The sequence below is a fragment of the Numida meleagris genome, chromosome 21, assembly GCF_002078875.1.
Source record: "Numida meleagris isolate 19003 breed g44 Domestic line chromosome 21, NumMel1.0, whole genome shotgun sequence".
Taxonomy (NCBI): Eukaryota; Metazoa; Chordata; class Aves; order Galliformes; family Numididae; genus Numida; species Numida meleagris.
The window spans coordinates 3,464,495-3,475,464 of NC_034429.1; the positions used below are offsets into that span (position 1 = coordinate 3,464,495).

The window sequence follows — 10,970 nt, forward strand, 5'->3', positions numbered from 1 at the left end:
CGGTCCCGCTCACCGCCGCGGCGCGGTGAGGGAACGGGAGGGGACCGGGGCGGGACGAGGGGAGGGGGTGGGTGGCAGATTGTGGGGTTGGGGGCCCGGTTCCGGGGGTGGGCGCCTGCGAGTGGCCAGGACCAGGGGCGGAGGTCTCGGGAAGGCCACGGGGCCCGGGGATGTCCCCGAGGCCTTCCCCGATGGACGAGGCCGTGAGGGGGCAGCGGGGCCCTGCTCCTCCTCCTCCTCCCGTTCTCCTCCTCCCCTCTTCCGCCGCTAACCGCGCGCTGTCCGTCTCCTGCCCCGCTTCCCGCAGACCGCCGGCGCTCGCGATCCACTTCGCGGGACCGGGAGAGGAGGCGGAGGGAGCGGACGCGGTCCCGGGACAGGGACAGGAGGAGGACCCGTTCCCGTTCCCCGCACCGGAGGCGATCCAGGTGAGGCTCTCGGTGCCGGCAGGACCTCCTGCCGCTCCCTTAGCTCCACATAACAGCCAGCCCGCTGCGCTGCGGTTCCCGCGAGGCTGAAGCCTGTGTGCTCGCCGTGCCAGGTCCCCCCGGAGGCACCGCTCCAGCTCCTCCTCCCCTCTGCGGCTGAAGGAGAGGCGAGATGAGGAGAAGAAGGAGAGCAAGGACACCAAAGGCAAAGAGCGGCAGATCACGGGTGAGGCACCGCCCCGGTGCTTTTCTTGTCTTAATTCGTGCTGGAGTTATTGGTGTTGTGACTTGGGCTCCTTGGGACTTATTAAAGTGTTTTTTAAGTGAATGCCACTGGTTGTGTTAGGTGAACCCTTCTGTTTCATTGCCTTTTCAGAGGAAGATTTGCAAGGCAAGACAGAAGAGGAAATCGAGATGATGAAGATGATGGGGTTTGCCTCTTTTGACACAACGAAAGTGAGCATTCAGGGGCCGGGGCTGGGGCTGGCTTTCCTCACCCTGCAGGGCTGTGACACGCAGCGCTTGGACGTCTCTTCACCCAAACTGTGCAGCACAACAGGGGTTGTCACCCTGATGATTGTACACCCAAACGCATTCCCCTCCTTCCAGGGCACCCAGATGGTGTGGGGGTTCTGCGTCACGGCCCGGAGCTGTGGCACTGCTGAATTCTCTGTTCTGTTCGGTGTCCTGGGCGGGTGGGCAGGCTCCCGGTGCTGCTCACAGCTCTGGACCAATTTTTCTCCTTTTGCAGGGGAAGAAAGTGGACGGCGCTGCAAACGCGTATGCCATCAATGTGTCCCAGAAGAGGAAATACAGGTTTGTGCTGTGGCGATTGCGCGGAATTCACTTGCTTTCTTGTGATAACTTTGCTGGGGAGGGAAGGCAATTTGGAGGAAACTGAATGTCTGAGCTGCTGCCTGTGGGCATAGCGAGGCGGTGATCTGGTTTCTTTTCCTCTCCCTGCAGGCAGTACATGAACAGAAAAGGAGGATTCAACAGACCGCTGGATTTCATCGCTTGATGCTGCAGGGAGCGGCTTCGCTCCTGCTGGGGGCAGCGCTGCCTTCCTCACGTCCTGGTGGCTCAGAGATGGCGGGGGTCTCCGTCTGCAAAGTGAATTTGGGGTGATTGGTAGCAAGGCCAGGTGCACTCGCTCTGCCCTGCACCAAGGGAGGGTGAAGTGAAGCTCACTGCAGAACAAACCCAGCTCGGTTTGTTCCCTGCTGGTTGTATTTTTCCTGTTGTGTTGTTGTTTTGTTTTTTTTTTTAAATATCTCGATGTTGTCTAATTAAAACCTGTATATATTTTTCCAGTTTGTTCCCCCCCCCCTTTATCTGTGATAACATTGCTCAGGAATAAAGTCAGCGAGAGGAGGCTGCTGGAAACCACCCGGCAGCTATAGGCCCAAGTCAGCATTTGGGTTTTGAGCCGAAAAACCTCAGTTTGCTTTTTCTTTGTGTGTTCACCGGGTAACCCCACGCTTGGGGAGGGTTTCCCAGTGCAGAGCTCTGCTCTGCGTGCTCCTCGGGGGAGGATTTTGCACAGCCCCAGGAGGTGGCAGCACGGCCCCAGGAGCCCGAAGCAACACCCTGCATCCAAAAGTGCTTTCATTCCCAGCCAGGGCCAGCAGAGATAAGTTACAGCAACACATTAAGAAGAGGATGTGCGTATCCAGCCTAGGGCTGGAGCCTTTGCTGTGACAGCTTTTGGGTTTTTTTTTTTCCTATTTTTTTTGAAGGTTTGGCTTGCCACAGCCGAACCTCGTCATGAATTTGACAGCCCTGCGTCTCCGTGCTTGCTGACAGTGACACACCCGTGCTGTCAGGGTGACGGTGACGGTGACATGCCCGGGCGTTTTGGTGCCATGTCATCGCTGCGGCACGCCTCGTCCCGCCTGGCGCCCCGCGATAAGGCCCCGCCACCCGCCAGGGATTCCCAGCCCCCGTCGCTTTGTTTGCTTTCACTCTGTGCTAATTAAAGCCCAGCTCAGCCGTGCTTTGTCTGCGGGTTCAAAAATGAGGAATTAAACCCCATTTTTTTTTTGGTCACGTAGGGCGATGGGTGCTATCGGGAAGCTTGCAGCCAGCTGGGGTCTGCTCGCCCCCAGTCCCACCCACCAAGATCCTCATGGCAGGGGTCTTGGATTTCCCCCAAACCACTTTTTTTTTTTTTTGGGGGGGGGAGGGGGGAGGAGGAGGGGGGCAGAGAGGAAGTGTTGCTCCTCACACCGTGCCCCCTTTTTGCCCCCCCACCCCCACCCAGGTTTATCTGGTTTCCGTGCTGTGGCCGGGGTGGGTGAGTCACCCCAGGGCAGGGCTGGGTTTCGGGGTGTGGGGAGGAAGCGGTGCCGAGATGCCCCCCCCCCCCACACCAACAACCCCATCCCATTGGGGCAAAAGCACTGCTTTGCTGGGGGGGTGGAATTCCCTGCTGTGGGGAATGCAGTCATGCTCTGCGGTGGTGGAGGGCAGGAGCCCTGGGTGCTTGGGGCAGGACGCTGGGGATCCCTGCTGATGGGGGGGGGTTCTACTTGTGGGGATACTTCTTATAGGGGGAGGGCTCGGGGGACTTCATTCTTCTCAGGGGAGCTCCGGGTGTCTCTGCTTATTGGGGGGGAATGGGGACGTCCCTCCTTGTGGACTCGGGCGCTTTTTTTGGTGGTGGTGGGGGGGGATCTCAAGGAGGTTCCTGCCCCCTGGGGGTGGGGGTCTCAGCTCATGGAGGGCTCATAGCTTTTTGAGGGGGATCTGCTTATAGTGAAGGGCTCCGGGAAGTTCCTGCTTCTTAGGGGGAGGTCTCCAGCCTTAGGGGTCCCTACACCTGGGGGGTTCGGGGGGGTCCTGTCCAGGCTGTCCCCGCCCGCTCCGCACCGGCCCCTCTGCCCCACGTTGACACCTGGCGCCGGCGCCACGCCCCCTTATCCGCTTCCCGCCCTCCCATTGGCTGCAGGAGGCAGGAAGTGAGTCAGCCCCGTGGGCGGAGCTTTCCGGCCCACCCAATCACAGCGAGCCTTCCCGGAGGGCCCGTCTCATCGGCGACAGCGGGGGGCGGGGCCTTTCTCGGGGCCGAGCCAATCGCGGGAGGGCGTGTCTCCGCTCTATCCAATCGTGAAAAGCGGCGGAGGGGCGGCACCCAATGAGCGGCGGCGGGGGGCGGGGCAGACGGAGCGGCCGGGCGAGGCGCTCACCCCGGCGCGGCCCGGCCCGGCCCCGCAGCGCGGCGATGGCGGCGGTCGGTGACGACGGGTCCGGCGTCGGGTCCGGCGTGGGGTCCAGCATCGGGCTGCTCCTGGAGGCGGCCGAGTACCTGGAACGGCGGGAGCGAGGTACCGGCACCCCGCCGTGCCCCTCTCGGTACCGCCCGGTGCCGCCCGGCGCTGCCCGTTCCCGTTGTGTCCCCACAGAGGCCGAGCACGGCTACGCCTCGCTGCTGCCCGGAGCAGGCCGCGCCCGGAGGGAGAGCCCGAGGCGCCGCGGGAAGGGCCGGAGGAACGGCGGGGGCGGAAGGTACCGGGCGGGGTGGGGGTGGGGGTGGGGAGGGTGAACCTGGGGCAGTGGGGACCCTTAGGGACACCGCTGTCACCCGGGGGTCAGGAGCTGTCACGGGGCGCCAGGCTGATCCGGGGACTTGGAGGACACTGCCGGCACCCAGCCGTTGGGATCTGTTGGGGCCTATTGAAATCCCGCTGTCATGGGGGGCTGGGAGGGCTGGGGGCCGTGGTGAGGCCTCTGGGGGCTGTGGGGACGCCGCTGTCACCTGGGAGTCAGGAGCTGTCACGGGGCGCCAGGTGGGGTGGGGGGCCCTGCTGTCACGGGGGTCTCTTGGGATCCCCATGGCAGGGCTCTGGCAGCACTGGGGACACTGGGGACGCTGCTGGGACCCAGCGGTCGGGGCCCAACACGCGGCACCAGGCTGATCTGGGGGATGTGGGGGGACCTGCTCGCACCCAGAGATCAGGATCTGTTGGGATCTATTGGGATCCTGCTGTCACAGTGGGGCTGGGGGAACTGGGGGCCGTGGGGGGACCTTTGGGGGCTCTGGGGACACCGCTGTCACCCAGTGGTCAGGAGCTGTCACGGGGCACCAGGTGGGTGGGGGACATGGAGAACACTGCCAGCACCCAGACATTGGGATCTGTTGGGGCTTGTTGAAATCCCACTGTCATGGGGGGGCCGGGAGGACTGGGGGCCGTGGGGGGGTCTTTGGGGACACTGCTGTCACCTCGTGGTCAGGACTTGTTACAAGGCACTGGGTGGGGTGGGGGACATGGAGGGCCCTGCTGTCACCGGGGTCTCTTGGGATCCCCATCGCTGGGGCTCTGGGGACACTGGGGACACTGGTGTCACCCAGCAGTTGGGGCCTCTCCCTGATCCTGGGGACACTGCTGTCACTGGGTGCTCAGAGTCTATTGGGATTCCACGTCACAGGGCACACAGTGGGGCTCGGGGCCGTAGGGGGATCCCTGGGGACGCTGGAGGTGCTGCTGTCACCCCGCGATCACAGGGTGCCAGGCAGGGCGGGGTGGGACTGGGGGAGGCACTGCTGACATGGAGAGATCGTGGTTTGCTGGGCTCCCCCATCACGGGGTGTCTGGCAGAGCTGGGGGCTGTGGGGCACCCTTGGGGACGCCGCTGTCACCACCAGCACAGGTTCCTCCCCAGGACCCTGCAGAGCTGCAGGGTGGCCCTGCACCCCAAGGCAACCCCTCCACACCCCGGGCAGGGGGTGGGCACCTTGGGGACATCCTCCGCTGGGGACCAAAGGTGCAGCCACGCGACGTGGCACGGCAGGATGCCGACGCCGGGCTCTCGATTTCGGGTTTCGCGTTGGATGCTCCCTTGGTTTAGTGCACGGTGCTCGGGTTCCGTGGGGGGGCTCTCAAAGGGACGGATGGGATTCAGATCCGAGCTCTCCATCGGGGAGGAGCTTTCACCCCGAAACGTCACCCGTGGCGGATCGCTGCCGCTCCTCCCGTCTCCTTCCTGCTGTTTGCTCAGGGAGGAGCGGCTCTGCCATCTCACGGGCACGGCACCGTGTCCTGCTCCGGCGCACGTCGCATGGGGACGGGCGACCTTTGCCAGCCGTGGCGGCGGGACGTCCCGCGACGTGTCACGTCCCGACCGCGCTCTGCGAGCGCTCCGAGGTTCCTTTCTGGGGAGATGTGGAGCTCTGCTCCTCGCTCACGAGGGATGGGAGCAGCAGGACTCGCGCTTTGGAGCTGCTCACGTACCTCAGAGACGCGGCGGAGTCGCGCTCGGTTTGGGGTTGGCGTTAGGATGAGGAGAGCTTCCCCTTCCTGCACGGCGCTGCTGAGCGTGCGGTTGGGCCCCGTTGCTTCCTCCTCTCCCCTACAACCACCCCCGTCCAGGGAGCGCGTGCCGGGTGCTGCCACCATCCCGTGCCGTTGGTGCTGCTTTGCACGCTCACGTGCTGCTGCTCCCCCTCACCACAGCCCTTCCAGCAGTGAGCCCCTCCCCATTCAGATCACCTCGGGTGGGATTCCAGGCCCTAGCGCTGCCATCTCTCTGGGTACCATTCTGTTGCACACCCTACCTGCCCCTCTGCCACCAAGTTTGCCATCCTGGGTGCAGTGACCCCTGTTTGGCTTTGCCACCCCTCTGCAGGGACCACTGCTGTCTGCTGCCCTCCTTGAGCCAAGCATTTAACAGTGTGCTCTTTCTATTTCAGGTCAACGCACAATGAGATGGAAAAGAACAGGTGAGAATGGGCCGGGACCTGCATGGAAGCTCTTTTCCATCGCACATCGGGGCTGCCCCACTCCTCTTCCTGCAGGAGCCGTGCCCCCGGTGCTTCTTTGTGCCCCAGTGTGTGCTGCGGCTGTGTGTGTTCAGGGACAGGCAGCTGGAATTGTTCCGTGGCTTCTTCATGCTCCAGGGGGAGGTTTAAATCACACATCTCCCCCCGGCGAGCTGCTGGGGTGCAGCCAAGCGCTTCCTCCTTGGGGAGCTGTGTGTAGGCACCGGGCTGGGCGCGAGCAGCTGTCCCTCTTTGGGGACCCCTCTGTGATGGATTCCCATGCCCAGTGCGTGCAGCTGGGCTGGCTCCTCGCCTCCCACGTGCAGACGGATCTCCTGCAGGTCAGACAGGTCGGCGCAGCCCCAGCCGATGGAAAACAATGTCTGGGAGGGCTCAGCTCTGCTCAGGATTTACCCCAACAGCACGAGCGCGTGTTTTGTTGGCACTGTCATGCAGGAGGCACTCAGTGCAGGCAAATGCCTGTTGACTCGCGTGTGGAACGAGATAGGCAGGTCGTTGCAACATCCCCCTCTGCCCTGAGCGTGTCAGTGGGGTACGGCAGAGGCGGTGTCGCAACGGGAACGGAACCAGAATATTGGGGCCGGAGAGCTGAGCTCAAGGCATCCTGCGCTGCCATCCGTGCAGATGGGAGCACGGAGTGCTGCAAATTGTCTGATTGTGACCCAAAAGAGCCTCGAGGGGTGTGCTGGGTTTGCAACCCCGTGCTGGATTTAGGGGAGGGAGGACAGCAGGAGCAGTTTTGCTTTGCTGTTCCTCTGCTGACGTGGAGGTCAAGGTGCCACGTGCTGCTGGGGCACGCTGAGCACACTGCGTGGTTTTCTTCCAGGCGTGCCCACCTGCGGCTGTGTTTGGAGAAGCTGAAGGTGCTGGTGCCGCTCGGCCCCGAATCCAGCAAGCACACCACGCTGAGTTTACTCATGAAAGCCAAAATGCACATCAAGGTGAGTCTGGTGGCACCAGAAGTCCTCAGAGAGCAGAGGGCTTGGAGAAAGCTGCTTGTACAGAGCATCCCCGAAGCCCTCAGCCTTGCTCCTGCTCAATGGGCACCATGTGGCTTCCTGGTGTCTCGGCTGCTTTATGGTTTGCCCTTTACACCGTGACTCCCACTGAGCACTTTCGGTTTTATGAAGCAGCACATAATGAGGGCGGCGTGGCAGGACGCAGCCTGCGTGCCACCAGCTCCTTATCAAAGCCTGGAAACAGGAAAAAGCACGGGGGTGTTCAGAGGAGGGAGCGGGGTTGGCGTGCCGGCTCTGTCTGCCGCAGGGTCGTATCGGCAGCACTCTGGCTCTGAAGGGGTCTGGGAGACCTGGGCAGCCTGACCTGGTGGGTGGCAGGCAGCCCAAAGCACGGGTTGGGGCTGGGGGGGCGTGAAGGTCCCTTCCAACCAACTGTGGTGTGATGCCATGATTCTGTGACCTTTGAGGTCCCTTCCAACCCAACCACTGTATGGTTCCATGATTCTATGACCTTTAAGAATCCTTAGAACCCAACCATGCTGTGATGCCATGATTCTATGACCTTTGAGGTCCCTTCCAACCCAAGCATTCCATGGTTCCATGATTCTATGACCTTTAAGAACCCTTCCAAGCCAACCGCTCTATAATTCTATGGTTCCATGACCTTTAAGAACTCTTCCAACCCCATTCATGCCGTGATTCCACGATTCTCTGATCTTTAAGACCCCTTCCATCCCAACCATTCCATCCATTTCTCCTCCTCTGCAGAAGCTTGAGGACTACGACAGGAGAGCCCTCCACCAGATCGAGCAGCTGCAGCGCGAGCAGCGGCACCTGAAGCGGCAGCTGGAGAAGTTGGGCAGCGAGAGGGTCCGCACCGACAGCGTCGGCTCCGCCGTGTCCTCGGAGCGCTCCGACTCGGACAGAGGTGAGACCCGCGCGTCTCTGGGCAGCGTTCGGAGGCCCCGCTGAGCTCCTTGTGATGCCGTTTGCTTTCTGCTTGCAGAAGAGATCGACGTGGACGTGGAGAGCACCGACTCGCTGCCCGCCGACCTCGACTGGAGCAGCAGCAGCCCCAGCGACTCGGACGAGCGCGGCAGCCTGCAGAGCGTGTGCAGCGATGAGGGCTACGCCAGCTCGGGTGTGCGGAGGGCGAAGGCGCAGAGCGCCCACAAGCTGTGCCCCGCTCTCTAAGGATCAGACCCCGCAGCTCTTCCACCCGCCGCTCTTTCCCGGTTGGTAGCAAACCAGACCGTCCCGCAGTTCCCTTGTGCCGCTGACACGAAGTCCGCTTTGCCCCGGTCCCAAGCAGGGCTGTGGGCGCCGAGCTTCTCCCCGGAGCGCGCAGCCCATCGCGCCCACTCGCTTCTCGCCCCGTCGGGAAGCTCATCTCAGCGAGACCGTACATTCCAGCCCCGTTTTGGTGCACCCGGGAATATCGCAGCGGTAACAGCAACGCCGGATGAGCTCGGCTTTCGTTCGCCTTGCTGTTACCGCTCGGTATTCCGGATCTTTGTAGTGTTCGCCCACTAACAATCAGCACCAGGGCCCAAATATGCATTGTGTGGGTGAGACCCAGCCTTGTCCGTAGCTTGGAGCAGGGAGAAAGCAGAGGGAGGTCTGCAACGGAGCGTCAGTCGGTGGCCTTCCCTCCGCCGACTCTAAAATTTCAGGGTAGCAACGGCCCCCCCCTGCAAAGCAAAAGGCTCTGCTCCTCCCGGCAGCCTCGGGATGGACATCTCCAGCTCTGGAAGTTCCTGGAATGCCTCGAAACCAAATGGTGCTGTCCTCGCGCTGTGCCCTCCTGCGTTACGGCCGCGTGTCCTAGGACGGCCTTGGCGCTTCTTGTCTCTGGGACAATTTTTTTTCTACCTCAGAGAGATGAACAAAGATTATCTCCATCCCTTTAGCACAAAAACAAACAAACAAGATGCCTCATTTGTTTTATAGAAGCGCTGCTTGGTCCCATCGCATCTGTCGCGCGCGATTTAGCAATAAGTGGCGGCGCTCCGAGCGGCGCTGCTGCATGAAGCACTTGCCCGGCCCTTGGGTTGCGTTCGGGCGCTCTCCACACTGAGGATTTGGGTTTCCACCAGAGAGAGCCACAACCAAACGCCAAAAGAAAAGGCCAACCCCTTCCCCCAGCCCTGAAGCCGTGGTTTCCTGCCATGCTGATGCGTCAGAGCCAACTCGAGCACGTGTACGTAGAACGTGCGGTCTCCGAATAGTATTTCTTCATTTTCTATGACATGAATGGAGTTACGACTTTTTGCTTTTCTCGACGTTCTGGGATCGTTGCATGCAGAGTCCTCTGACTGAAATACAGAGATTTCTTTGAGAAGACTCTTCAGAGGTGTTTAAGACGGGGTTGGATGGGCCTTGGACAACTTGATCCAGTACGTGATCGAGCGGTGGGCAGCCCTGCCTGGAGCAGGGGGTTGGAACTTGTTGGTACTTGAGGTCCCTTCGAACCCAAGCCATTCTTTGATACTATGAGAACCCATGGAAACCCTCCCCAAGAAGAAAAGCCCATGGAAACCCACCCCAAGAAGACAAAAACCCATGGAAACTCACGGAAGGAGCCCCAAGAAGGTAAGAACCCATGGAAACCACCCCAGGAAGACAAGAACCCATGGAAACCCACAGAAAACAACCCCAGGAAGACAAGAACCCATGGAAACACACAGAAAACAACCCCAAGAAGGCAAAAACCCATGGAAATCCACAGAAAGCCACCACAAGAAGATAAGAACCCATGGAAACCACCCCAGGAAGACAAGGACCCAAGGAAACCCATCCCAAGAAGGCAAAAACCCATGGAAACTCATCCCAAGAAGACAAAACCTCATGGAAAACCCAACCCCAAGAAGGCAAAAACCCACGGAAGCCCACTCAAGAAGACAAGAACCCATGGAAACCTACAGAAACCCAACCTCAAGAGGGCAAAAACCCATGGAGGCCCACTCAAGAAGACAAGAACCCATGGAAACCTACAGAAACCCAACCTCAAGAGGGCAGAAACCCATGGAAACCACCCCAGGAAGACAAAAAAACCATGGAAAACCCAACCCCAAGAAGACAAAAACCCATGGACAAAGCTGAATATCTGCAATTCGGGCGCGCTGCCCTGGTACACGATGGCTCGAGCCCTCTCCAGCCCCTTTCTTCCGAGCACTGCCGAAATCCCAACTCCAACCCCAGAGCGGTGGGAACGCACCCCAGGGGGAAACGGGAGGCAACGCGCGCTTCGTTCTCCACTTAGTTCTATCGAGTGTTAAGGTTTAGACTCTAATTGTTATTTTTTGTGTTGTGCCTTTTTGGGTTGACCGCGTTCTTTTGGTGAAACGCCGCGTGTTGGTTTTGGTTGTGGTTTTTTTGTTGTTTTTTTTTTTCCCCCCCCTTTTCATTTTATTTTTGTCCCGCTATGAAGCAGAACTCCTCTGACCTTTGCACTGTTTGGACTGGACGTGCTCCTCTCCAACGCACCGGCATCGAAAAAAAAAAAAAAAAAAGGAAGAAAACCTCAAACCTTCGGGCAAACGATGCGCTGCCGTCAGACGGGCACGAAGCTCCAACCTGAACCCACGGGCTTTCCCCCCCAAAACTCCGGGCGAGCTTGGGGCAGCGTCCTGGGGCCGCCAGCCTTTCCTCGAATTCACGGATCCACCAGCATTACTCAGAGATAAGCTGCAGCAATGAGATTTTTTTTTTTTTTTGTAGATTGTTGGAAATAAAAGGGGGGGAAACGAGGAGCACCCCCCGCGTTTACACAGACGTGCGAGTCCGAACCGTGCTGCTTGGGGA

General features: G+C 60.3%; 2 protein-coding genes across 3 annotated transcripts; both read left to right on the forward strand.

Annotated features, from left to right (window-relative positions):
* On the forward strand, positions 4 to 1,870 carry SNRNP27 (small nuclear ribonucleoprotein U4/U6.U5 subunit 27; the record flags this gene model as incomplete). The annotated part of the gene is made up of 6 exons (XM_021374724.1): positions 4 to 25; positions 308 to 428; positions 542 to 654; positions 805 to 884; positions 1,180 to 1,244; positions 1,395 to 1,870. Coding segments are annotated over 6 exons (456 nt in total), but the record flags the coding sequence as incomplete, so codon positions are not given.
* Positions 3,586 to 10,699, forward strand: MXD1 (MAX dimerization protein 1). Of its 2 annotated transcripts, XM_021375024.1 has the most exons (6): positions 3,586 to 3,754; positions 3,833 to 3,935; positions 6,118 to 6,147; positions 7,034 to 7,148; positions 7,935 to 8,094; positions 8,173 to 10,699. In XM_021375024.1, exons 1-6 carry the CDS (start codon positions 3,652 to 3,654, stop codon positions 8,358 to 8,360), a joined length of 699 nt encoding a protein of 232 aa, XP_021230699.1. In that variant the 5' UTR covers positions 3,586 to 3,651; the 3' UTR covers positions 8,361 to 10,699. The 2 variants fall into 2 exon arrangements, with proteins under 2 accessions (XP_021230699.1, XP_021230698.1); XM_021375023.1 differs by having other exon boundaries at positions 3,586 to 3,935.

Excerpts from the sequence above, each read along its gene's own strand:
- MXD1 (XM_021375023.1), top strand. The coding sequence starts at position 3,652 with ATGGCGGCGGTCGGTGACGACGGGTCCGGCGTCGGGTCCGGCGTGGGG. Across the intron at positions 6,148-7,033 it reads AATGAGATGGAAAAGAACAG|GCGTGCCCACCTGCGGCTGT; the intron begins GTGAGAATGGGC and ends GTTTTCTTCCAG. Across the intron at positions 8,095-8,172 it reads GCGCTCCGACTCGGACAGAG|AAGAGATCGACGTGGACGTG; the intron begins GTGAGACCCGCG and ends TTCTGCTTGCAG.